Below are 27,174 nucleotides of genomic sequence, written 5' to 3' on the forward strand. Positions count from 1 at the left end.
TCAGACTTGCTTCTGCTAACTAGAACTAAATCTTTTCTACTAGTTAACCCAGATTCCTCACTACCCCCTAAACAATCTAAAATTTTCTGTCTTGTCTTTCCCCTGTGACTTATTCTCTTCCATCATTCAACTGGTCAATGTTTATTTGACTACCTATCTGTGCAAATCCCAGTTTTAAGTTCTATGGGTAATGTAGAAGTGAGTTTTTTTTTTAATCTTACCCTTCAAAATCCACATAAAAATAACTTTTCCCATTAAGCTTTTCTTGATTACCCCACACGAAATTACTTTTACCGCAAATTTCTTTACCATGCAATATATAACTGCCCACCTATTCAGGACATGAAAGCTCCTCTGCACCTTCTTTCCTGTGTTTTCTGGTTGAATGTTTTGCTTCCTTGGCCAGATATAAACTCTAAGAGCAGCATTTTTTATAACTTAACTTCCCTGTGACTCTCAGAGCCTTGCAAAAGACTAGGCCACAAGCATTTAAACCTTTTTTTTTTTTTTTTTTAAGTGCCTAAGCAGAAGGAACTGACTCAAACTTCAGGAAGTAGCTGTGAGGACGGTATCAGGAAATGACAGAAAACCTGAATACGGAACTGAAGCAGCAGCTTAGTGTCTCTTGCTCTGAAGTGGCAGCACAGAGAGGGAGCCCAGTGACGACGTGAAAGGCTGAGATCTTAGAGCAAACACTCGCACTACTGGAGGTGGGTATTCTGAGCAGTGAGAAAGTCGGGGAGCACAGGGTAAGAGCTGAATTAAGAGGGACCTACCTGGCTCTTAGTCCTCAGTGAGAGATGAAGTCATTGCTAATAGGCTCTTAAGCTCTTATGGCCAGAGGCCTGGGGGTGAGTGGTTGTGGGTAATTAATGTCCGGGTAATTAACGTCCTGGAAACAGAAATGGGGGTCTGGTACAGGATTCAGCAGCCATTCAGGACTCCCTAGTTTCTGCTGACAGTCTACAGCCTCCTCCTAAGGCCTCTTGCTGCTAGGCACTGGGGTGGAAGGAAGACCACAGGAGGTAAAGACAAAGTCTCTGTCCTTGGAGAGCATATGGTCTCGCCGAGAGACAAAACTCATATAGGAGACATTGTGACAGAGCAGGAAGTAGTTACTAGGGTATGCCGGTCTGAGCACCACTGCAGATGGAGGCCCAGTGCAGGCATGATGGCTCGATTAGGGCTAGTTTCTGTGATTGTAGGATTACATAATCCCAGAATGTCAGAAATGAAGAGGACTGGGTGGATTAGCTAGGTTAACCTCTTCATTTATTTTCCTTTGGGGAAAACTGAACATCAGAGATGTTCAATGATTTGCCAAATTAATACTTTTAATTGCTTACCCTGGTACCTGACAAGTAAATACATACCCTAGGTCATTCCCTTTCTCCTGTTTCCACAGGGGCTTAGTTACAGAGCTGGGGGGACCTGACTCAAGGTCCATGTACTTTACTGATGCTGTCAGGCAGCCTTGTGATGAGGCCCTTGATTGTCGGCAATCCTGGGCCCCATTCCTCACCAAGTTATTCCCCAGCCCTCTACCTCTAAAAGTGCCTTTGCTTTCCTATTTCTGGAGGGAAACTCAAGGACACCAAATAGTCTTTGTATCAGAAACTTCCCTTTGTCTCAAAAATACATGAGGATGAAAGGTCTTTTGGGGTAAGTTAGGCTGAGGCTTCAGAGGAAGAGCTGGAAAGAGGAGAGGACCATCAGTCCTCATTGCTTCCTTTTTGATTATGAGTATTTCAGAAACTTCTCCTTTCCAGTTTTCTGTGTGAAGTCATTTTCTCAAAAAGCAGCCCAGGAGCTACCTGCTCTTGCTTCCATAATTGTTGCCCCACAGGGGAAGGCAGAGCTGTTTTGGGCAGGGACTCATCCCACAGTGCAGCTGATTCAGTCACTGTTTCTCCATTATCTCCACTATCCTTTTTGCATCTCTTTAACCAATCTCCCCCCCCCCCCCCATTTCCTTGGCCTAGTTTCCAAGGGGATTTTCAGAGTGTGGAGAAATATGTAGTTTTCAAGTGGAAAGGAAAATCGGAGGCTCTGAGGGCCTATATTGGAGGCATTATGGAGGCCTAGGAGCAGTTGTTAAGAGGAACTCATTTAGGAGACAGTGAAGAGCATAGGAAAAGATACCAGTGGAATGAGGAGTCCAGGGAAGGATGGCTAGGGGAGTTGCCAGCTAGTAAGTGGTGTCAGGGTCAAGAAGTCTCAGTGTCCCCCAAGCAGATAAGCATTGTCCATTGTTTCATCTTCACACAAAGATCCAGGATCCCACAGATGCAGAGCAACTTGCCAGTCCTCATGCATAATTGGCATGGCCAATGGAAACACAGTAGAATGACAATTTGGCTCCCATTTCATACTAGTGTTCTCTAAATATTTCTTTATTATGTACTTAGTTAATAAAAATCTAATAACTTCTAATATTCAAAATAAAGGATTCATTGCACGTTATTTTTTGAGCCAGCTATCTTCCTTAGAAATATAATTGAACTGTTTTTAAAAATTAAAGAATAGGTGATTCATTCCCAGAAAATAATGCTTCCCTATAAGTTATTCAGGGTAGGAGTTTCAGCTGACTGCCCTACTGACCTCATGCACCTGTTCAGCACCTGCTCTTAGAGTTGAGATGGGATAGCAACTTGCACTGGAGTTGGAATTTTCCTCAATAGAATTATGCAGGTAGTAGAGAGGAATGTAGGTGTTCACTCTATTCACAGCTGGACCAATACACACCTGTAACAGGAGTCATGTATAGAAACCTGAGTTGGGGGGCACCTGGGTGGCTCAATGGGTTAGGCCTCTGCCTTTGGCTCAGGTCATGATCTCAGGGTCCTGGGATCAAGCCCCATGTCGGGCTCTCTGGTCAGTGGGGAGTCTGCTTCCCCCTCTTTCTCTGCCTACCTCTTTGCCTACTTCTGATCTCTCTCTCTCTGTCAAGTGGGTAAATAAAATCTTAAAAAAAAAAAAAAAAGGAAAAAGAAAACTGAGTGGGATGGTGCCATAATTCTAGGGATACCCTAGTACCTCTCATTGATTGCCACTTCAAGCCACTGCCCAGCTAGCCTTCTGACACGAATGAATGATCCCAGCACTTATTTAACATTACCTCTATTACCTACATTTAAAAAAAAAAGATTTTATTTATTTATTTGAGGGAGAATGAGAGAGAGAGAGCATGAAAGAGGAGAAGGTCAGAGGGAGAAGCAGACTCCCCAAGGAGCTGGGAGCCTGATGCGGTACTTGATCCTGGAGGTCTGGGATCAGACCTCAGCAACCTCAGTCGCTCAACCAACTGAGCCACCCAGATGCCCTATTACCTACATTTAACATTAGTTACCATTACCGATACCCATGATGACTTCTCTCCAGACTCTGTAGGCCTAGATCATGTTAGTTTATCTTGAATAAATCATCCTCCCCATTCCTGTAACTGAGCAAAAGTATTTTCCTAAAACTTCCATCAGCTTTGCCTCAGGTTCTATTTTATTCTAAGAAAAAAATAGCAAAACCATTGGACTGTTCTATCATTGACTTCAGCTTTCTTGTTTTCTCTCCTCTTGATTTATTCCCCTAATTATTCCCATCTCTTTCACCCTCAGATGTGGAAGTCTGTAGTAGGGCATGATGTATCTGTTTCCGTGGAGACCCAGGGTGATGACTGGGATACAGACCCTGACTTTGTGGTGAGTTTGGGAATAGCTTTGCTTGCTTGGAAAATCAATAAAAGGTGGAGGTGGGGCAATGAGGGAAAGGCATCTGGGCCATTCTGTCATCTTTCAGGGGGTTTAGAATCTGGGACTGAAATAGTGCTAATTGTGGAACTGACTGGTAGGACAATTTGGCTGTCATGAGTGGGAGATGCATGATAGTTGATTTGAAAATGGGAGGGGACGGGGCAGTGGAGTTTGACATTGTGATTGAGGGGCTATGACAAGCTATGGTGAAGGTGAGGTGCAGGTTAACCTGGGTCTCCTTTGGCCTGTGAGCCAGGATATGAGCTAGACCTGTGTAATTTGTGGGGATTCAGTAGTCGTAGCTGACCTGAAGGGAGCGGAAAGGAAGATTTCAGAGCCCACCAGTTTAATTCTAACATGGCGGGGGGCAGGGTCGGGCAAATATAGGGAGAAGTCTGAGTAAAGACCCTAAGTAAAGACCCTGAGTTTACTTTTACAAAAAGTAAAGAGGAGGCAGCAGATGTAGGAGACCTGGAGGGCATGTGTGTCAGCTGCACATCCTTTCTCAATGTGGCCCATCTCTTGCCATCACTTACTGCTGAATGCTGTCTTTTGCAGAATGACATCTCTGAGAAGGAGCAACGGTGGGGAGCCAAGACCATTGAGGGCTCTGGACGCACAGAGCATATCAAGTAGGTGCCAAAAGGACTGGGGAACAGGAAAAGGGTGTGGGAAAAGCTTGAAGAAAACTTGGAAACTCAGGGGAAAGTGAGGAAATAAAGAGGAGAGGAGGAAGTTAATATCTATGTGTCTTTGCATTTTTTTTCTCAAATCTGTCCCTGTGTGTCCCTATCTATGATTGTGTATTTCTGTTTCATGTCTTTCCTTTTATCCCCCCCAACCTCTTCTCTCTCTTATTTCTGACAACTGTGCTATTTTCCCCAGTGGGTCTAGTATAAGGGATTCAGAGAGGAAGTAGCTCGTATACTGAGGTTGTATTACTGTATAGCCTCATAAATATAAATGTGTGTCTAGAATGTAGGAGACTTCAGATGGGCCAAGAAGGATTCAGTAAAACATCAAGATAAACAACTGAATATATATTGTAAGAAGAGGGCAATATTAGGTCCTGTACCTGGCCTGGGTGATTTTTAAAATAAAAATTTGAATTTGGCTACTTGACAGAAGCTGGAAACCATTAATGGTAATATGAAGAAATGTGACACTTGGAAAACTTGTTGATTAAGCTATTTTAGTAATGTGTTCAGGGGTCTTAAAAATCATAACCCAATATTTTATCAGAAATAAAAGCAAACCAACACTCATACTGTAAGAGAAAAGGAACATATCCAAGGGTTTCTGTGGTACATATTATATATTCACATTGAAAGTTACCCTCTTCTCCTCCATGCATGGTTCAGGATCATCTAAACAGAGCTGTCTGCTTTGGATTGTATCAGAATGTCAAATATGAGTAGCAAAGTAGACACAATAAACAGCATAACAAGAGCAAAAATTAAAAAGCAAAAATTAATAATCACACACAAATTGGCAAAATTAATACCACTTAAAACTCCATTTTAGCTACCCACACACACTCTAACAACATTGTTATTACCTCTTTTCCCCCTAGATTTCAGTGGATATCACGTTACACAAACAACAAACAATGAAAACTTGCCTTGTGTTATATAATTTGATAATATTCAATACTATGCATTGTTGTTTGATCAGACATAACAATTTATCTTATGTAAAGATAATGAATATTGTTCTTAAATAAACCAGGCAATTCTGGAAGCACTTGGAAAGATGAAAAAAAAAAAATGGAGCACAGCCATGCAGGAAGTTTCTTGATGCTCCTTTGCTCATAGATTAAAGGAAAAAAAAAAAAAAAGATCCTTTTCTGAGTTTTCCTGAGTAAAGGCTACTCAGCCCTAGTATCCTGAGAACAGTTAAGAGGAGGATACAAATGCTCCTTGTACATTTCCTCAACCAGTGCCTGTCTCACGCATAGTAGAAGCGGAACATTTTAAGGAGGACTCTTAAATTTTTGCCATGATCTTTTAGAAAGAACTTGAGTTTGGCTATCAAATTAGAGTTAGGTTCAATGGATAACCCAGTAGCTATAAATGATGTGAATTTAGACATAAATGTCTCCAAATCTCAGTTTATTTGTTTATCAAATGGGGATAATAATGGCTACCCTGCAGAGTATGGTTAGAATTCAGTGGGCTAACATGTATCAACTTTCTAGTGCAGTATTTAGTACCTCTGAAACAGCTCAATAATCTTTCTCTTTCTTGTTAAATAGATCAGTTTAAATCAGATTTTCTTTCTAAAAACCTAGCATAAACTTGTAAAAAAAAAAAAAAAAAAAAAAAAAAAAGAGTCTTTCTTCTCCCTAAGTAGTATTTACATGGACTGTTGAGTTACACAATTCAGTATATCCATTACCCTAACTGCTGACCCTTGGAATTGTAAAATGTAGTGACCTTGGATGTTACCTTATTAGCCTAACTGGATTTCTATGATAGCATAAATGGTGGAGACATTTACACAAAAACCCACTCCCCTCCCATTTACCCATGCTACCAAGATGTAAAAGCCCTCTCCCTGCTATTTCCCAGCAGGTGACAGTGGACAGGGCCCGTTTCCTCTCTGATTCTCAGTTTTCCCACTGGGATCAAAAAGATCTCTTGAAGACCTCCCATTACTAAGTCTCTAATATTCTGGGATTCTCTCTGGCTAGTGGGGGCTAAGCCAATTTTGAAGGTTAAATGGGAATCGCTATGGGCTTTGGAAAGGAGGGGGAAGTTGGAGAGAAGAACAGTAGCTGCAGAGTTGAGATCGCTCAGAACAGGAAAAGGAAGTGATTGTGGTTCTCACTAATCTCACTACCTTCCCCCACACCATAATCTTTCTTTTTAAAGACTGCCTAAAGTATACTTAGTTTGGGGAGTGGCTTGGTAATTCAGTGAATAGCTCAAATGAATAGCTCAGTGAAGAGCTCAAATAGTTTCCATTCCTTATTTATTGTATAGCGAAGTCCTAGGCCAGGCAACTCCAAGCAACCTAGTGTTTCAAGGGCTCTAGTCCTTTTCTCCAGCTTCTTTCTGTCAGTGTCGCTCTCTCTTGCTCATGAGTGTCTTTGCAGTCAGTATATCCCATGTCCATTCTTGTCTGGATGTAAACACTGAGCTGCTTCTTGTCACTATATCTTAGTCTTGCTTGTTCCAGAATTTTATATAAATGCATCAATACAGAATGTATTCTTTTGTGTCTGTCTTCTTTCACTCAGCATAATTTTTTGAGATCTATCCATGGTATTTAATTATCAGTCTTTTTTTTTTTTTTAAGATTTTTATTTAAATTCAATTCAGTTAACATACAGCATATTATTAGTTTCAGGAGTAGAATTTAGTGATTCATCAGTTTGCTTACAATACCCAGTGCTCAGTCTAAGTGCCTTCCTTAATGCCCATGAACCAATTACCCCATCCCCCCACCCACCTCCCCTCAAGCATCCCTGTTTGTTTCCTAGAGTTAAGAGTCTCTTAAAAGAGGGTTTGCCTCCCTCTCTGTGTATAAACTTTCTTTTGTTCCTTTTTACTGTCAAGCAGTTTCCCATTGTATGGATATACTATAGTTTGATTTAACCATTACCCTTCTTCTTCTTTTTTTTTTTTTTTTTAAGATTTTATCTATATTTACTTGACAGAGATCACAAGTAGGCAGAGAGGCAGGCAGAGAGTGGGGGTGGGGGAAGCAGGTTCCCTGCTGAGCAGAAAGCCTGATGCCAGGCTTGATCCCAGGACCCTGAGATCAAGGGCAAGGCTCAACCCAACCCAGGCACCCCTATCCATTACCCTTCTGATGGACATCTGGATTGTTGATAATTTGGAACTATTACAAATAAAGCTGTCATGAACATTTGGGTCCAAATCTTTTGTTGACATATATTTTTATTTCTCTTGGGAAATAACTTGGAGTAGAATTGCTGAGTTATATGATAAGTGTGTATTTATTTTTTTAAGAAATTACCATACTATTTTCTGAAAGGAATTTACCATTTTTTATTCCTACCAATAATGAATGGATTTTAATTGCTCTGCATCCTTGTCTATACTTGGTATTATAAGTATATTTGATTTTTACCACTCTTGTCAGTATGTGGTGATTTTAATTTGTATTTTTCTGATGCCTGATTTTGTTGAGCATCTTGCAATATGTCATTCGTGTATCTTCATATATCTTCATCTAAATTCTGTTCAAATCTTTTCCTCACTTTTAAAGTCGATCATTTGTATTGTTATGGAGCTTTAATGGTTCTTTATATATTCTGGATATGTCTTTTTTGAGATATGTATTTTACAAATATTTTCTTCTAGCTTAAAACTCACCTTTTCATTTTATTAATGGCATCTTTTGAAGATCAGAAGGTATTAATTCTAATGAAGTCTAATTTTAAAAAAATATTTTGACTAGCACTTTATATATCTAAGAAACTTTTGCCTACTCCTTCAAATTATGAAAATTTTCTCTTATATTTTGTTCTAAAAGATTTATAAGTTTACTTTTACATTTAAATCTATGGTCTCTTACAAATTAGCTTTTGTGTACAGTGTGAGGCAAAGATTTGAGGTTTTTTTTTTTCGTTTTGTTTTGTTTGCTTGGTTTTTTTGTTTTGTTTTGTTTTTTTGTTTTGTTTTTTGCATGGTTATTTTATTGTTCCAACATCATTAAAAGACTGTTCTTTCTAAAGAACAGTCTTTGGGGGCATCTGGGTGCTCAGTTGGTTAAGTGTCTGACTCTTGATTTCAGCTCAGGTCATGATCTAAAGGTCCTGAGATAGAGCCTCATTTGGGGCTCATCCTGGGCATAGAGCCTGCTTAAGATTCTCTCTTTCCCTCTCCTTCTGCCTCTCCCCACCCGCCCAAAAAGGTTGTTCTTTCTTCATTCACTTACCTAGCATCTTTGACCATATATATACACAGGTCTATTTCCAGACTTTTTTTTTTTTAATCTATATGTCAGTCTTGAATTATACAGCACTGATTATTGGGGCTTTATGATACTTTATAAAGTCACATCATCCTCTAAATTTGTCTCCTTTAATTAAAAAAAAACTTTTCACTCTACCAGGACTTTACATTTCTACATACATTTTAGAATAAACTAGTCAATTACTATTAAAAAGTCCTGTTCATATTTTACTTGAAATTGCATTGAATCTGTAGATCACTTTAGAGAAAATTGTTAGCTTAATGATCTTGAATTTTCCTACCCATGAACATGTATTTATTTAAATCTTCTTTAATTTTTTCAGAAATATTTTTCCATGTTCGGGTCTTGGACAGATTTTGTTAAATTGATGCTAAAATACTTCATGTGATTCCATGTGATGATAAGGGGTATTTATTTTTAACTTTTAATTGTTTCCAAATGTCCATGGCTACTGTAGTCTTCATTCAGTGAAGACTACATATCATAATACATATCACTTCAGTGATATTGCAGGTTTGGTTCCAGATCCTTACAATAAAGTATATATCATAAAAAAGCAAGTCAAATGAACTTTTTTCCAAATTTCTCAGTGCTTATAAAAGTTATATTATAGCCTACTGACGTACAGTAGCATTATGTTTTTTAAAAAATATGTACATACTTTAAAAACATTTTATTGCTAAAAAATGCTAAGCATCATCTGAACATTCTGTGAGTCATAATTTTTTTTTTTGCTGGTGGAGGGTCTTCCTTCATGTTGATGGTTTCTGACTGATCAAGGTAGTGGCTGCTAAAGTTGGGGTCACTGTGGCCATTTCTGTGGCAAAATTTTCTGTGCCAAAATTGGAAGTTTGCTACATCGATCGACTCCTGTCATCATTGTAGCATGCAACACTGTTTGATAGCATTTTACCCACAGTAGAGGTTCTTTCAAAACTGGAGTCAGTCCTCTCAAAACCTGCCACTGCTTTATCATGTAAGTTTATTTAATATTCTAAATCCTTGTTGTTATTTCAACAGTCTTCACAGCATCTTCACTGGGGGTACATTCCAATTCAATAAACCATTTTCTTTGCTTGTCCATAAGAAGCAACTCTTCACCCACTGAAGTTGTATCATGAGGTTGCAGCCATTCAGTTGCATCTTCAGGCTCCACTTCTAATTCTAGTTCTCTTGCTGTTTCCCCCACAACTGCACTTACTTCCTCCACTGGGGTCTTGAACCCCTCAAAATCGTCCATGAGGGCTGGATGCAACTTCCCCTAAACTCCTATTAATATTGATATTTTTATCTCTCCCTGTGAATTATGAGTGTTCTTAATCCTTTCCAGAAGGTTTTCAGTGTACTTTGCCCAGATCCACCAGTGGAAACACTATCTATGGCAGCAATAGTCTCATGAGATGTATTTCTTAAATTATAAGACTTGAAAGATGAAATTACTCTTTGATCCATGGGCAGCAGAATTGATGTTGTGTCAGCAGACATGAAAATGACATTAATCATGTAATCTCCATCAAAACTCTTGGGTGACCAGGTGCTTTGTTAATGAGCAGTGATATTTTGAAAAGAATCTTTCTTTCTGAGCAGTAGGTCTCAACAGTGGACTTAAAATATTCAATAAACCACGTTGTAAACAGACATGCTATCATCTGGGCTTTGTTGTTCCATTTAGAGAGCACAGCAGAATTGATTTAGCATAATTCTTATGGGCTCTGGGATTTTCAGAATGGTAAATGAACACTGGCTTCAGCTTATTAAAATCATCAGTTGCCTTAGCTCCTAACAAGAGAGTCAACTTGTCATTTGAAGCTCTGAAGCCAAGCACTGACTTCTTCTCTCAAGCCATGAAAGTCCTAGATGCCATATTCTGCCAATAGAAGGCTGTGTTGTCCACACTGAAAATCTCCTGTTTAATGTAGCCACCATGATGAATTATCTGAGCTAGATTTTTGGGAGAACTTGCTTGAGCTTCTCCATCAGGACCTGCTGCTTCCCCTTGCACTTTTATGTTATGGAGATGGCTTCTTTCCTTAAACTTCATGAACCCACCTCTGCTAGCTTCCAACTTTTCTTCTGCAGCTTTCTCACCTCTCTCAGCCTTCCTAGAATTGAGGAGAGTTAGGGCCCTGCTCTGGATTAGGCTTTGGCTTAAGCGAATGTTGTGGTTGGTTTGGTCTTCTATCCAGACCACTCAGACTTTCTCCAAATTAGCAATAAGGCTGTTCCACCGTCTTATCATTCATATTTTCACAGAGTAGACTTTTAATTTCCTTTACAAGCTTTTCCTTTGTATTCACAACTTGGCTGTTTGGTACAAGAGGCCTAGCTTTGGGCCCATCTTGGCTTTTGACATGCCTTCCTCACGATGCTTAATCATATCTGGCTTTTGATTTAAAGGGAGAGACATGTGATTCTTCCTTTCACCTGAACACTTAGAGGCCATTGTAAGGTTATTAATTGGCTTGACTTCAACACTGTTGTGTCTCATGAATAGGGAGGCTGAGAAAAGGGAGAGAGATAGGGAAATGACTGGTTGGTGGAGCAAGCACCATTTATGAATTAAATTTACCATCTTAAATGGGTGTAGTCTGTGATGCCCCAGAACAATTAGAATAGTAACATCAGAGATCACTGATCACAGATCACCATAGCAAGTATAATAATAATGAAAAACTCTGAAATATTGTGCAAAATACCCAATGTGGCACAGAGACAAGAAATGAGCAAATGGTGTTGGGAAAATTGTACAATGGACATGCTTAATGTAGTGTTGCCACAAATCTTCAATTTGTTAAAAACACAATACCTGCAAAGTGCAATAAAGTGAAGTGCTCCTAAAATGAGTTATGCCTGTATGTAGAAGTGAAATTGATTTTGATAGTGACCTTGTGTCCTATGAATTTGCCAAATGTACTTAGTACTTCTATTAGCACATTTTGTAGATCCTTTAGGATTTTCTACATCTATGAACATATCATCTGTGGATAAAATCTTAGTCTGTGTGACTCACCTTTTTGCTTTTACTTTTGTAACAGGAACAAAAAGATCGGTTCCTTCTCTTAGTTCATCTTTAAGACCTTGGATTTCACTTGGTTCCCATAAACTGCATTGCTTTATCAATTCCAAAGTATTTTAAAATTTAAAATAGGCATCTGAGAGTTAATGTGTCAAAAGTTTCTTATGTATGCCACTTGGCACATTGGATTATAACTTTTTGTATCTTTTTTGTATCTCTTCCAACAGCCACTATCTTCATAGTGGAGTGCCTTACAGTCAAAGGTGTAATTAATATTTAATATTTACTGAGTGAAGGAGCAATATATAAGACCTATTTAGAATGGCTTCAGTTATATTGTACAGAATTTGATATGAAGTTGGTCTTCTTTGGCCCCAACATTTTTATTTAAATTGCATTATCTATTGGCATGATCCTCTAACTAGCCTTGCTGTCATCTATGAGGTGGAAATTCCTGAATCTCATTTTTATTTACTTTTTTATAAAGATTTTATTTATTTATTTGACAGAGAGAGAGAGAGAGAGATCACAAGTAGGCAGGGAGGCAGGCAGAGATGGGGGGAAGCAGGCTCCCTGCTGAGCAGAAAGCCTGATGCCAGGCTGAATCCCAAGACCCTGAGATCATGACCTGAGTCGAAGGCAGAGGCCTAACCCACTGAGCCACCCAGATGCCCCTGAATCTGATCTTTAAGTCCCTTTTAAAAACTTGTCTTAACTATAATATAGTTATGACCCATGTGGCAATCTTTGGAGTCATTAAAACTGCACACTTTTCCTCATTTGAAAGTAATTCTTAGTCCCATTTCTTCATTCTTCATCTGAATATTTTGGTTGGGAAATAACAGCTATTTACATGTTCTTGGAGCCAACTGCTTTTTTGACACAGACATTTCTAAAGTGTCAGTGTTGTTGAACTAGCAACACAGGATCTCTGCCTCCACTGCTGCCAGAGGGTTTAGAGCAGGCACGGGAACAGATGGTTCTTCCAGCACTTGGCTTATTCCTTTTGGTTCAAAGCCAGCTTTCTAAAATTAACTGTGACTAAAGCCGAGAAGGCTTTTTTAAAAGACTTGGTGGGCTTATACTCCAAGGCCACCAGATGGATCTATTCTCCCATGAAAGAGGAGAATTTCTGCTGTAGGTTGGCTGTTCTGCCTGTGACCAATATATCTGGTTTTCTGAAGCTAGTGAAGTTCCAGTAACACCACTGCCTCAGTTCTCTAAACCTCTATATCTTGCTGCAGGAAGTCAACTTTTTAAATTAAGGATTCTCTTGCCCAAATATTTCTAAGAACCCCTTATAGGTGTCCCAAGTATCAGTCCTGATTGTCACTCATTGATACTAGTGCTAGCGCTGAGCTAGTACTTCATATCTTCAGGGCAAAGAGATATGCAGAGATGCTCTCTACCCTCATGAGAAGAAGAAAGTGAAGTAAGAAGGAGAATGCCTCTTTTTAGTGCAGGTGATAAGAGTGAATTTAATTCGTTTTTTTTTTTTTTAAAGTCTCTGATAATGGCGTTATATTTTACTTATTTCTGGTACAGTTACTTTTTTCATTTTAATTTTTTATTTAAAATAAATTTAGTTAACACAGAGTGTATTATTAGTTTCAGGGGTAGAGTTTAGTGATTCATCAGTTGCATATAATACCCAGTGTTCATCACATGAAGTGCCCTATTTAATGCCCATCACCAACTGGCCCTTCCCCCAACCCACCTCCCCTCCAGCAGCCCTCCATTTGTTCTCTATAATTAAGAGTCTCTTATGGTTTTCTTCCCACTCTGTTTTTATCTTGTTTTATTTTATCTTCCCTTCCCCTATGTTCATCTCTTTTGTTTCTTAAATTCTGCATATGAATGAAATCATAGGATATTTGTCTTTCTCTGACTGACTTATTTCACTTAGCATAATACCCTCTAGTTCTATCCATGTTGTTGCAAATGGCAAGATTTCATTAGTTTTGATGGCTAAGTAATATTCCTTTTTGAGGAAACTCCATACTGTTTTCCTGAGTGGCTGTACCAGTTTAGATTCCCCCCAACAGTTTAAGTGGGTAAAGAAGATGTGGTATGTATGTATGTATGTATATATGTATGTATGTGTGTATATATATATATACAAAAAGTTAAAAATAGAACTACCCTACAACCTAGCAATTGCACTACTCTGTATTTATCTAAAGGATACAAACATGGGGCACCTGGATGGCTCAGTTGGTTAAGCATCTGCCTTCAGCTCAGGTCATGATTCCAAGGTCCTGGGATTGAGCCCCACATCAGGCTCCCTGCTCTGTAGAAAGACTGCTTCTCCTTCTCCCTCTGCCTGCTGCTCCCCCTGCTTGTGTGCATGCTCTTGTGTGTGTTCTCTCTTTCTCTGTCAAATAAATAAATAAATAAATAAATAAATAAATCTCTTAAAAAAAATAAATGATACAAACATAGTGATTTGAGGGGCACATGCACCCCAATGTTTATAGCAGCAATGTCCACAGTACCCCAAATGTGGAAATAGCCCAGATGTCCATCAAAAGATGAATGGATTGGTTTTAATTAGCTTTTTTAACATTTGGGTATAGTTCATACATAATGTTAAATTAGCTTCAAGTGTACAACTTAGTGATTTGACAAGTTTGTACATTACGCTACATTCATCCCGATTGTAGCTAGTGTCTTTCCCATTACATCACTATTTTTTTAACATGATTTTATTTTATTTTTTTAAAAGATTTTATTTATTTATTTGACAGAGATCACAGGTTGGCAGAGGGGCAGCCAGAGAGAGAGAGAGGAGGAAGAAGGCTCCCTGCTGAGCAGAGAGCCTGATGCGGGGCTCGATTCCAGGACCCTGGGATCATGACCTGAGCCGAAGGCAGAGGCTTCAACCTACTGAGCCACCCAGGCGCCCCGCATTACATCACTATTACAATATCATCAACGATATTCCTTATGCTGTGACTATTATTCCTTTTAAATTATTACTATATTCAGTTAGGCAACATGCAGTACATCATTAGTTTTTTATGTAGTGTTCAACAATTCATTAGTTGCATATAACACCCAGTGACTATTATTCTTGTGACATACTTATTCCATAACTGGAAGCCTGCATCTCCCCTTCATCCATTTTCCCCAACCCACATCCCCTCTGGCAACCATCAGTTTGTTCTCTGTATTTATCTGATTCTGCTTTTTGTTTGTTTTACTAGATTTTAGCTTTAAGAATTATCAGATTTGGGAACAGAGGTGAAGGGCATTCATTTTTGACAAGAATATACATAAAATATTTAATGTATAGATAAATCTCTCAAAACTACATTTTTCCTAATCATTAGGAAGTCATTAATGACTTCCTAGTATGCCATTGGGAGGTAATATTGTGATTTACTTAACTATTCTCTGAGTATTGGCCATATAAATTGTTTCTTAATTTTGCTATTAGATACAGTGTTTCAGTGCATAGTGTTAGACATTAAGCCTTGCTATGTTTAAAATTATTTCTTTGCAGTAGACTCTCAGGACAAGAATGTGTGGGTAAGAGGGTATATAAATATTTTTGTGCTTCTTGAGAGAGAATATCTAATGCCAGAAGGAAAATAACTTCCCAGTTTCAAGAATATAATTGGTGTCACTATCCTCTAATATTCAGGAGCATGAAAAATAAGGAACATATCAGTAGATTATTTAGTGGGCAAAATAACAGACTGTAGGAAATATTATTGGCTGATGGAGAATTTAAATCAGGCTATGGTCTTATTTCTTATTCCCAGACCAAGTACTGATATACTTTGGGGGCTCCGATTATTGCTAAAAATGAACAACATACCTCGAGACTTCTATTTTTCTGGGAAAGAGAATTCTTTGGCTTTTCTGCTAGATGAGTCTCTGTGATGTGGTTACTTCCAGCATCCACCAGCTGAGGAACAAAGTGTCAGAGGAGCATGATAGTCTCAAGAAGAAGGAGATGGAATCAGGGCCCAAAGCATCCCATGGATATGGAGGTCGATTTGGGGTGGAAAGAGACCGCATGGACAAGGTAAGTTGAAAGGAAGGTATTTGCTTAAAGACAAAAGATAGATTGATTTTTTTTTTATTGTATTATGGTTTAAAACTTGTTCAAAAGTCCAGTGTTGGGGTGCCTGGGTGGCTCAGTGGGTTAAGCCGCTGCCTTCGGCTCAGGTCATGATCTCAGGGTCCTGGGATCGAGTCCTGCATCGGGCTCTCTGCTCAGCAGGGAGCCTGCTTCCTCCTCTCTCTCTCTCTGCCTGCCTCTATGCCTACTTGTGATCTCTCTCTGTCAAATAAATAAATAAAATCTTAAAAAAAAAAAAGTCCAGTGTTATTTGTACTTTAAAATAGAAGTGGAGAGGCACCTGGGTGGCTCAGTGGGTTAAGCCTCTGCCTTCAGCTCAGGTCATGATTTCAGGGTCCTGAGATCGAGCCTCACATCAGGCTCTTTGCTCGGCAGGGAGCCTGCTTCCCTCTTTCTCTCTCTGCCTGCCTCTCTGCCTACTTGTGATCTCTCTCTGTCAAATAAATAAATAAAATCTTTTAAAAAAATTTTTAAAAAGATAGAAGTGGAAAACAGGATTCAAAAATTTAAAAGGGGTGGCCCATGGTAGGCCCAGTGGTACTGTAACTCCTAGACTAAGGAAACAGGGTCACCACTGGAGAAGGAAAAAATGTGTTTTAAATCATTTACTGCTTTTAAGTGTTTGTATATTATGTTGATGTTGCAACTTCTCTTATTATTTTCTTTACTGTGTACTTTGTGTTCTTTTTGCATATATATTATACCTTATACCTTATATAATATGCACATGTGAAAAATGTTGATGTTAATTTGTTTATTAGATGCCTTCAAGTATGAATATTGTTTTCCTTTATCCATTAGCTACTATAAAAGTATGATAAAAATGATTGTATTATAAATCATAGTTTCCATTGATTTTTCTAACCTCAAAGATAGAGATATATGCCTATAACAAAAAACCGTTTATCTTCAAGGAGAAAAAAATCTATCCAGTGAAAGCTGTTCATTCACCCTCAGGAAGTGTTTTGTTTTGTCATTGTGTAAAATGCAACACAGGCTTATAATCCCCACAAAATTCCTAGGAAAAAACCAAAATAGATAAACATTCATTCACTCTTAAATTCACAAGCAAATTTGACCTATACAAACCTAAAAATACTGTAAAATGAGTTCCCAGAACCTCAAACAGGGCAGTGTTTTAACATTAGTCTCTGTATTATAATGTTTATCCTAGCATGAGCTTGGAAATACAGGAAGAAGGAGAAAATTTTCAATTTCTTGAGACCCTGCAAGATATCATTATTTGGTTTGAAGTACTACTCAAGTCCCAGATTATTAAAGTATCCATATCTAAATATTGGAAGAGAGAGAGAGAGAGTTTTCAAAACCAAATGGAAAGTAAAACAATAGCTGGAATAAAAAGTGGAAGGGAATAGGGAAGTTATATGCCCTCTGGGGCTACTTGCATTATTGTCGGTCAACCCCCTTTGGTGGAGAGTCAGTCACTGTTAAATATCAGGGCTCCGCTGGCTCTTCTGAAATTTGATGGACATCCAGGCATTCAGAACAAAATCATTTGGTTCTTTTCGTGAAATACGCAATTGGCTGCAGCATTAAGTCGGTTCCCTTTGATCTCTCTTCAGTAACTGCCTCATTCTATTTTGACTCATTAACCACCCCCCCCCTTTTTTTAGCTTTCCTTTCTGTTTCTGATTTAAATGCTCTCTGTCTACCTCGTCTCTATCTTTGGGGTTCCCAGTACATCCTATAGGAGTTTCCTGAATGGATTCCTAATAGTATTGAAGAAGACTTAGGATGTGCGAGCCTCCAGAAAAAGTAAACTTGCTCTCCTTGTATCACATAGTGCTTGTGTGATACACTGCTGGAGGCTGTGAGACTGACCCAGAATAGAATTTCTGGTATTCTTACATCCCAACCCATGACTGTACAATTTCTTTTTTTTTTTTTCCAGAATTTTGTTTAAATTCAAGTTAGATCAGATATAGTGTAGTTATTAGTTTCTGGGGTAGAATGTAGTGATTCATCAGTTTTATGCAATACTGCTGCTCATCACATCACATGCCCTCCTTAATGCCCACCACCCAGTTACCCCATCCCCCACCACATACCTCCCCTCCAGTGACCCTCAGTTTGTTCGCTACAGTTAAGAGTCTTTTATGATATCGTTTCATTTTTTATGGTCATTTTTATCTTTCACTCATTCCATCTGGTTTTTCTTAGAGTGCCGTGGGCCATGAGTATGTTGCTGAGGTAGAGAAGCACTCTTCTCAGACTGATGCTGCCAAAGGCTTTGGGGGCAAATATGGAGTTGAGAAGGACAGGGCAGACAAGGTAAGTCTCTCCCTGTGCTATGCAGCTCAAGTCATGTGAGACTTAGAGTACTCACACACCGTTGAACGTGGGTCTGTGCTTCTCCTATGGAAAGACAGGGTAATGGACTCAGGAAAGTCTGTCATGAGGATAGCTCCCATGAACTTCCTTAACAAGTTCCTTGGTGCCATTTTGGGAGACCACATGCTAGGGTGATAGTGTTAATTTAAATGAGACAAAGATTCTCAAACTCTATTTAGATAAGAAATCTGTCAAACCACTGATTTTTATTATACCTGTCTGTACACATGAAGAAAGAAGAGGGAAATTTCAAAGCTCTTTTTTTTATTCAAACATCAAAACATTGTAATTTTTTATGCCTTTCAGGAGAACACAGATGTTGGTTTAAGTATTATTACCACAGCAGTGAACAATCAAGTAAAACAGATAACTAGGGTTAGAATGTTTTTAAAAGGTAAAGGTTACTTTTCACAGGATTTAGCACCAAATCCCTGACGTCCAGCGGTTTTAAAGACTCCTTTGTACAAAAAAATGTAGCTTTAAAAAGAGGAGATTACCCAACTAACAGCACCATCCAGGTGCCCCAGATCAGACTCTTTGAGCTTGTTTTTTATGGTGCAGAATAGTGTCTTTTCCCTTGCAGCTGCATATGGACAGGACATTTCCTTCACAGCTAGCTGAGATTTTCTTTTTACCTGCCCTCGTTAATTAGGTGGGCCTGAATTCTTCAAGCATTTTAAGGGGTTGGGGAGAAAAGTTCAAAATTGCTATAAGGAAAAGGAAAAAGAAGTTAATTTTTCAAGGCAGTAATAGAGTATGGAACATGGAATGTTCTCTAACCTTCCATCTTGCCATTGCCTAACTCTCATCATTCTTTCTTTCATCTGCCTCAGGAGCCACAGACTGAATCACCTAAACAATCACAGTGTCCTGTAAATTATGAAACAATACATACTAAGAGCTCTTGAGATGTGAAATCTTGTCTTGCTTAGACATCCATAGGTACTGAGCTAGATGGGAATGCAGCTGTGTGGTGATGTTGGGTATTGGCCAACATATCCAGTCCTGGAGTAGCTAGGATCTCCCAGTTGCCTCTGTCCCATCAAAACACATCTCTGGGTTTCTGCTGCCACTTAGGGAAAGAGAAGAGGCATAGTATGATCAATTAGGAATGGAATAATATTACTTACATGTGCTTTATACTTTACAGGGCACTTTTCTAGCTCTTACCTCATTTTAGTTTCATGAGAGTTTGGAAGAAAGCACTAATTTACTGAGTGACACAATGCAAATCCTTTATACACCTTGCCCCATTTAGTATTCACAATATCCCAAATAAGGAGGGATCATTTCTCCCATTTTATAGTTGATGTTAATGAGGCAGGTTTACCTATTTTTAGTTCATATTTGAGGAGACTGAGGCTAAGTAATATAAAGAATATGCCTAAAGTTAAACAACTGTAAATAGGGAAGTTTGGGGTTGGGGTTTGAATCTGGAGCTGATGAACATACAAAGCCCGTGTTCATTGCTCTGTAGCACACTGGCACTACACCAGCCTGTCAGGCCAGAGTGCTCATCTGTTTCTAGGTTAAACCCCCATTCTCAGTCCTGAGCTCTTAGAAACTAGCCTCTGGCCTGAGCTAGGGGTAAGAGTATGTGAGAGAGGGGAAAAACTGTCAGCTCCAGTTCTAACTAATGCACTCTGGTTTTCTCTGTAGTCAGCAGTTGGCTTTGATTACAAAGGCGAAGTGGAGAAGCATGCATCTCAGAAAGGCAAGGACCCTGCTCTTCAGCCTTAGCAACCTGACTTACCTGCTCTGCTCAGACTTCACCTCCCAACAGCTGTCATCAACTCCCTCTAGTTCCACGATGTAGTTCCACAGTTTGTTTTATTTATTTATGTATTTAAAAAGATTTTATTTATTTGAGAGTGAAAGAGAGAGAGGGAGAGAGAGAGAGAGAGCATAAGTGGGGTGAGGAGACGAGCAGAGGTGGGAGGAGCATAAGGGAGGACCACGAGTGGGGGTGGGGGTGGAGCACGAGCTGGGGGGGGTAAGGGTGGGGGTTGGTGAGGGGCAAAGGGAGAGGGAGGAGGCTCCTCTCTGAGCAGGGAGCCCGATGAGGGGCTTGATCCCAGGGCCCTGAGCCATCCAGACACCCCTCCATGTGTTTTTAAACCCCACAAAAATGAATCATTATTATTATTTAGTGGATACTTATTTAAATTGACCAATGTATTTGTCAAGTTCCTGGAGCATCACTGTATCTCATTATTTGCTCCTTTCTTCTGTTTCCTTCTTATTAAACTATATCCTTTGATAATACTTTCTGTGAGAACCTACGAAAGAACTCCCAGACTTTGTCTGAAAAATACATTTTGTTCCATTCTTCATTGTTATTTTCCCTTCATCACTTTGAACACTTTGAAGGTATTATTTCATCCTCTTTGGCTACTTTTTTCGTCCTCTTTTTAAACTACTCTTAGGTCGTCTAACCATCATTCCTTTGTAGGTAACATGTCTTATCTCTCTGTTCTATTTTTTTTTTTTTTCATGAAAGACTTTCTTTTTGTCTCTGATATTCTCAAATATCATCAGGATATATCTAGGGGTTAGATCTATTTCTCTTATCCTACATGAGATTTATCTATTCTCTTCAACCTGAGAAATACTTCCATTATGGAAAGTCTCAGGCGTGTTTTCTTTGGATAGTGCCTCTCCTCTTCTTTCTTTTATTCCTTCTTCTAGAACACATTATGGTGTATATTGGAAATTCTCATTCTCATTTGGATGTCTCTCTATTTTTTATTTTGATTTTTTAAAAGATTGGTTGATTTCAGCAAGAGAGTGCAGGGGTAAGGGGCAGAAGGAGAGGGAGAGAGTGTAGTAAGTAGGCTCCATGCCCAGTACAGAGCCAGTTGCAGGGCCTGATATCATGATCCTAAGAATCATGACCTGAGCTGAAATCAATTGTTAGATGCTTAACCAGCTCAGTTATCCAGGTGCCCCAACCATATGGACTATCTTGGTGAATGCTCTATGTGCACGAAAAAAAGGAAATTCTGCAGTTTGGGGATATAATGTTCTGTAAATGTCATTTAGGTCTTGTTAGTTGCTAATGTTGTCTGGGCTTTATATAATTTTAGATTCTTTTTGTCTCAACATTCTATCAATTAATGTAAGAGAAGTATCAAAATTTTTTATCTAGGATCTCAGATTTTTCTATTTCTCTTCCTGTTTCTGTCAGTTTTTGTTTCATGAGTTGTGATTCTGTTAATAGGTTATATCAGCATACATATCTCTCATTAATGGTGATTTGTTCTCTTATTGTGTTATATCTCTCTTGTCTCTTACAATGCATTTTATATTGAGGTCTACTCTGTCTCATATTCCTGCCATCTTTCTGATACGTATTCTTTCTGTGGTATGTATTTTTCTAGATCAGAATTAATTTCTCAGCTTAGAATTCCTGTGAAATATAAGTGGTATAAACTGGATATTTGCATTCGACCTACTCAGGGTAGGCCTGGAATTTCTGAGTCTCATTGATAAAATCTCCCCCTACCAAATGCTTAACAAACTACAACCCCCCTCACCATTTCCCCACACAAATGAGTAGAATTTTTCTAGAACTCTTTTATAAGAATGGGTAGACTGCCATTTCTTATTCTCCAGCCCCCTGTTTTTGTGTAAGAGCACATGATCCTATTTCCTAATCCACAGACAATAAATTTGGGACTTAAAACACCCCTGGGTTTTCTGAGTCAGCTCATAATTACCCTCATCTCTACTTCTGGAGCCAGGATTTTTTTTTTTTTTTCTTGTCTCTTGAGCTTCACTATTAACAAAAAGAAAGATTGTTCTATTTTAGCAGACATTTCTAAGTGTTTATATGGGAGTAGGGACAAGCATAAATTTTGTATGTATCTTCCTTTTTCCACCTAAAAATCTGTCCTTACATTCTCTATACCTTCCCCTTCCTTGAAGAAGGGAGAAAATTGAAATGGTCTCCTCTTCTTGGGATGGAAGTAAAGGAGAGGAAAGGAGTGAACAATGTTGAATTAAAGTTTACAAAAGATGGCTTAGGATACTTTCTCTTTAATCCATCTAGATTCTAGCCCTCTGCCTTCCCAGGCCCCTATCCCTCTGCGCCCATTCCTTCCTCTTCCACAACACCTTCCTGTGGGATGAGAGTGGGCTCTCATGACTATTCTTTCCACCATAGATTACTCTCATGGCTTTGGAGGCCGCTATGGAATAGAGAAGGACAAGAAGGACAAGGCCGCTGTGGGATATGACTACAAAGGAAAAACAGAGAAACACGAGTCTCAGAGAGGTGAGTTGCAGTTGGAGAGGAAGGAGATCACACAGTAGCAGAGAGCTCTCCTTCCTTTCTGAAAGCTGGCACAGAGGACCCAGAATACAGAGGTCCAGATGTGCAGTGGAGGGGGTTGGATAAAGGGTAAGTATATATATGTGAGGTGGTGGGATAAAGGGTAAGTATATATATGTGAGGGGGTGGGGAGAAACCAGGAAGGTAGAGAGGAAAACAGCAAGATTAGGAGCGGGACAGAGGAAACCAAAGAGAAGGAATTACTGAGTCAAGGGTAAAGACAGACAGGATGGGTAATGACACGTGGGTGATATGGCTATGTGTCTCATGGGCCACTCTGCCTCACAAGGACAGAGAGGTCTCTCTCTTCCCTGGGACACATAGGGGATGGCTGAAGGGCCCTCCTTATTGTTTTTTCCCCATTTCTTCCTTTATACTCCTTCCTTTTCTGTCACTTCTCTCTTTTTCTCTTTTGCTCTTCACATCTCCCTCCCGTCCATTCTCTCTCAATCCTTTTCTGCCGCTTCCCATCCATGCCTCTGTCTGTCCTCTGATTCTCATACCTCCTCATCCATCTGTTTTCCACATTCCTGTCTTCTGGTCTTTCTTCCCATGATTCCTCTACCTACACATCCCTAGCATTTTAACTCTTCTTATGACTCTCAAAACTTTTGTCCTGTAGATTATGCCAAGGGCTTTGGTGGTCAGTATGGAATCCAGAAGGACCGAGTGGATAAGGTAAAGCACCAGCACACCAATGTCTCGAGAATAGGTCCCTAAACTGCTAAGTGTCCTGAGCTGTCTTCCTATACTCCCCACTGACTGCCTTCAGCATCTCATGGACAAGTCTTCTGCAGCCTGAGCTTTAACTAAGGAGAATGGAGGGGGTCAGAGAGAGACAAACACATAAACTTCAGGGCAAGGTGATGTTTGAAATTTCATTGATTGCTAGGCATTGCTTAATTCAATCTGTAACCTCTCTTCACTCTATTCACATCAGTTCTTCTCCATGCACTGGCTGGGGCCCTGCTGCATTCTAGGCAACTGGACTTAGAGTTGTGAGACTCAAGGTACACTGACCTTTCAAAAAGGGGAGCTGAGCCCACCAGTTTAGAACTTCTTTATCCTGCTCTCTGCCACAAAATAACAATATCATAATACCCTATTTAACTACTGACATCAAATGGTCAGGGATACCTCCTATAGAGGCCCCAAACCCCAATACTGACTTTGGGTCATTACCATTCCCTTCTCCTCCCCACACCATGGATACTCTTCTCCTCCCTGCAGAGCGCTGTTGGCTTCAATGAAATGGAGGCTCCAACCACAGCTTATAAAAAGACGACACCCATTGAAGCTGGTGAGTCTTAACAATTCTTTTCTCTATGTTCCTCAACCACCTCTCCCTTCTCATTCTTTCTTATGCCTAGACTACCTCCTCCCATGCCTAGACTAGCTGAGATAGACTTGAACCTGCCCATATATTTCCAGATTCATACTCCTAAAAAAAAACAAAACAGGTTAAGTGTATAGAGAGACAGAGTGACATTGGAAAGGAACTGTAAGCAGAGATCACAGGGAGGGAGGGATAGGGAGCCATTTGGGAAGAATACAGAAGAACAAGAGCTTGGGATGTGGCAAGAGAGGGTGGGTGGTTGTCAGAGGGCATACAGATTTAAGGAATGTAGAGAGGAAATGATGGTAGTTAGGGGAGTAAGGTTTATAACTTAGAAAGGACAATAGTCTGAGATTGCATGGCCTGACTACATGGAAATTTGGGCTTCAGAGCTCTATCCTCCTTCTGTAATCCCCTTGTTCCCCCATTAGTACCTCTTTACCTTTCCTCTCATGAGTTCCTCTCCATCTGCTCTCTGCTTGGATATTTAACCAATTCCCTTTCTTCCTTTGAGTGCCAACCCCCACCCCTATCTGTGACCCAAGACAATCCTAATTCTTCTTGCCCATGTCTGCAGCTTCTAGTGGTGCCCGTGGGTTGAAGGCAAAATTTGAGTCTATGGCTGAGGAGAAGAGGAAGCGGGAGGAAGAAGAAAAGGCACAGCAGATAGCCAGGCAGCAACAGGAGAGAAAGGCCCTGATAAAGATGAGCCATGAGGCTAAGCAGCCAGTGGACACTGTGGGAGAGCCAGAAGTGCCAGCCCCGGTGCCCAAGAAAATCTCTTCAGAGGTGAGTGCTTGGCCTTCTGGGATTCACATCCAGGATTCCTTGCCCAGATGTGAGCCTAAGGAGTCCAAATCCCTGGTGTCAGGCAGTCTAAAATCTTTGTCTTCAGGAAGATTTCAGTCTGAATGATTGGGCCTCATATATACCAAAATGTTAGGGGAGGATAATCCCAGATTTACATAAACCAAGATTTGCATATCTGACTGTGCAGCTGGTCATTGTTGCAGGAACAAGAGGGAGGAGCTATCACTTCAGACTGGAGCCCACCTTGGGGGGGGTGGTTGATTTGGATTAGCAGAGACAGGAAGAGGTATTCCTGGTCAATATAAGATAAAGGAGGGAGGTTTAGATACTTACAAGAGAGATGCTTTATTCTCCCCAGGCCTGGCCTCCAGCAGGGAGCTGTCCATCATCAGAGCCTGAGCCTGTGAGAACCAGTAAGGAACACCCAGTGCCTGCCCCGCCCTTGAGGCAGAATCCCCCAGAGGTAAGTGGACTCCCAAAGATTGTCTGCTCCTTTCCCATCTCCTCGTGTCCTAGGAAGGCGGGCCATATGAAGTGACCAACCATCCTGGTTTGTCTGGTACCATCTTGTCTTAGCACTGAAAGTCTTGCATTCTGGGGGTCATGCAGCCCCGGGCAGACCAGGACAGTTGGGCATCCTGCCTGTGGTATTCCCCAAAATGTATTTTTGCTTCAGTTTTTTCCTGATCATTCAAGGAATCAGACTTGTTTTCCATTTCCTTCTCCTCACTCCCTTTACATTTTCCTCCTGTCACCTCTTGGTAGGTGTTTTGAGTAGGTGGGTATGGGAGGAGGTCAAGGAATGAAGATGGATAAAAGACTGGGTTTTCTAGGAGAGGTTATTAGATGGAGGTAAGGATAGAGGGTAGAAGTGGTAGGATGGTGATACATGGAAGTCTTAGTTAGCAGTCCTCCACTGGATGTTTTAGAGAGGCAGCTCCTGGTGGGTGGAAGTTGCTTTGATCCACACCCTCTCTTCTCAGGAAGAAGAGCCCCCAGCTTTGCCTCCCAGGACGCTGGAAGGCCTGCAGCTGGAAGAAGAGCCAGTGTATGAAGCAGAGCCTGAGCCTGAGCCTGAAAATGACTATGAGGATGTTGGAGAAATGGATAGACAGGAGCAGGATGGTGAACCAGATGGGGACTATGAAGATGTGCTTGAAATTGAGAATCCTTCTTGTCCCTCCACTCTGGCTGGTGAGTGGTGGGGGAGAAACAGCTCCTGAATTGGGTCTAGTCTGGGGATAGGGCAAGAGGAAGAATTGCCCCATTCTCTGGAAGGACCTGTTTTCCTTCTCCATGTTGGTGAGACCATGTTTATATTTCTCATTATGCAGAATCATCTAGCCACCCAGCTGGGACTGGAGCAGGGATCTCAGCTATTGCCTTGTATGATTACCAAGGAGGTAAGTTTGGAGTTGACTCAGGGGTCTTATGCCTGGAGGCCCTTGCTAGGAGAGAGGGAGATGGATTCTGGGGGTCAGTGAGGGACCAGCCTTGGCATCAAGAAGAACAACCCTTTCCCTCCCTGAGGTTTATAGTGGGCACAGGAATGGAAGGATTACTGTTTGACCATACTAATATTCCATCAATTGCCTCCCCAGAGGGAAGTGACGAGATTTCCTTTGATCCTGATGATATCATCACTGACATTGAGATGGTGGACGAGGGCTGGTGGCGGGGACGTTGCCATGGCCACTTTGGACTCTTTCCTGCAAACTATGTCAAGCTCCTTCAGTAACTGGCCCTCCCTGTCTTCTGCACTGTGACTTCCCATGGCCAAAATGGTTCTGCCTCCACTCATGCCCCATTCCTGCTGCAAAGTCATGAGTTGCCTGATATTTTAGACAGACTTTCCTCTCCTTCTCCACTAGGGGTTGCGGCAGAGACAGTGTGAGGAAGGGGTCTCCTTCCACTCAGTGTCCTTGCTACCTGAGATGAACTCATGGATGTTTATCTTGTGGTCCTTCCTCCTTCCCCGTGAATGCTTCCTCCAATACCCCAAGTGCTTCCTTGCTCTGTTTGTGAGCTCTGAGCCTCCAGGTTTGCTTACATGGGAAGGTACATCTAAATTGCCTGGTTTGCCTGGCTGTGCTATTAACCCACTCTATGTTTCTGCAGAGATTTTTTTTTTAATCTTCTCTCTGTTCAGTCTTAAATCAGAAATAAAATGGGACTATGATTCATTTCTTTGATGAGGTAAATAGTACTTTTTATGCAGCCCTCTGTGCCTCTACTCTCATGGCTCCAATTCTTCCCTCTTTCAGGCATATCTATAGGGCTTTCTCTTATCTTCCCTGTACCCTGTATATCAAGGGTTGGGCCTTTTCCTTAGACTGTATTTAAACCCAATCCCAAACACAATGACCTGGAAAATGGCAGTAAGATAGGATGCCAGGGGGCCAAGAAGAGTCCACAGTAAAGCAGTTCAACTTTTTTGGCTTTAGCAGTTGTAAGAGGCTCTCCACTTTCTTCCTGGGAATAATGACTACATTCTTTTAGGACATGACTCTTGAGGAAGAAACCCAAATTGTGGGATTGAAAGGA

General features: G+C 40.5%; 1 protein-coding gene and 1 pseudogene across 1 annotated transcript; one reads left to right on the forward strand and one right to left on the reverse strand.

The window, feature by feature from the left end:
- The first annotated feature begins 564 nt into the window (after positions 1-564).
- Positions 565-26,813, forward strand: HCLS1 (hematopoietic cell-specific Lyn substrate 1). The gene is made up of 14 exons (XM_004745495.3): positions 565-710; positions 3,612-3,695; positions 4,305-4,378; positions 15,613-15,742; positions 17,981-18,091; positions 19,811-19,865; positions 22,317-22,427; positions 23,107-23,162; positions 23,715-23,784; positions 24,398-24,609; positions 24,989-25,093; positions 25,614-25,824; positions 25,965-26,033; positions 26,232-26,813. Exons 2-14 carry the CDS (start codon positions 3,612-3,614, stop codon positions 26,366-26,368), a joined length of 1,425 nt encoding a protein of 474 aa, XP_004745552.2. The 5' UTR covers positions 565-710; the 3' UTR covers positions 26,369-26,813.
- LOC123394538 lies at positions 9,548-11,169 on the reverse strand (annotated as a pseudogene).
- Positions 26,814-27,174: the final 361 nt, after the last annotated feature.

Source organism: Mustela putorius, unplaced genomic scaffold, assembly GCF_011764305.1.
Source record: "Mustela putorius furo isolate JIRA1106 unplaced genomic scaffold, ASM1176430v1.1 tig00003834_pilon_pilon_pilon, whole genome shotgun sequence".
NCBI classification, from domain to species: Eukaryota; Metazoa; Chordata; class Mammalia; order Carnivora; family Mustelidae; genus Mustela; species Mustela putorius.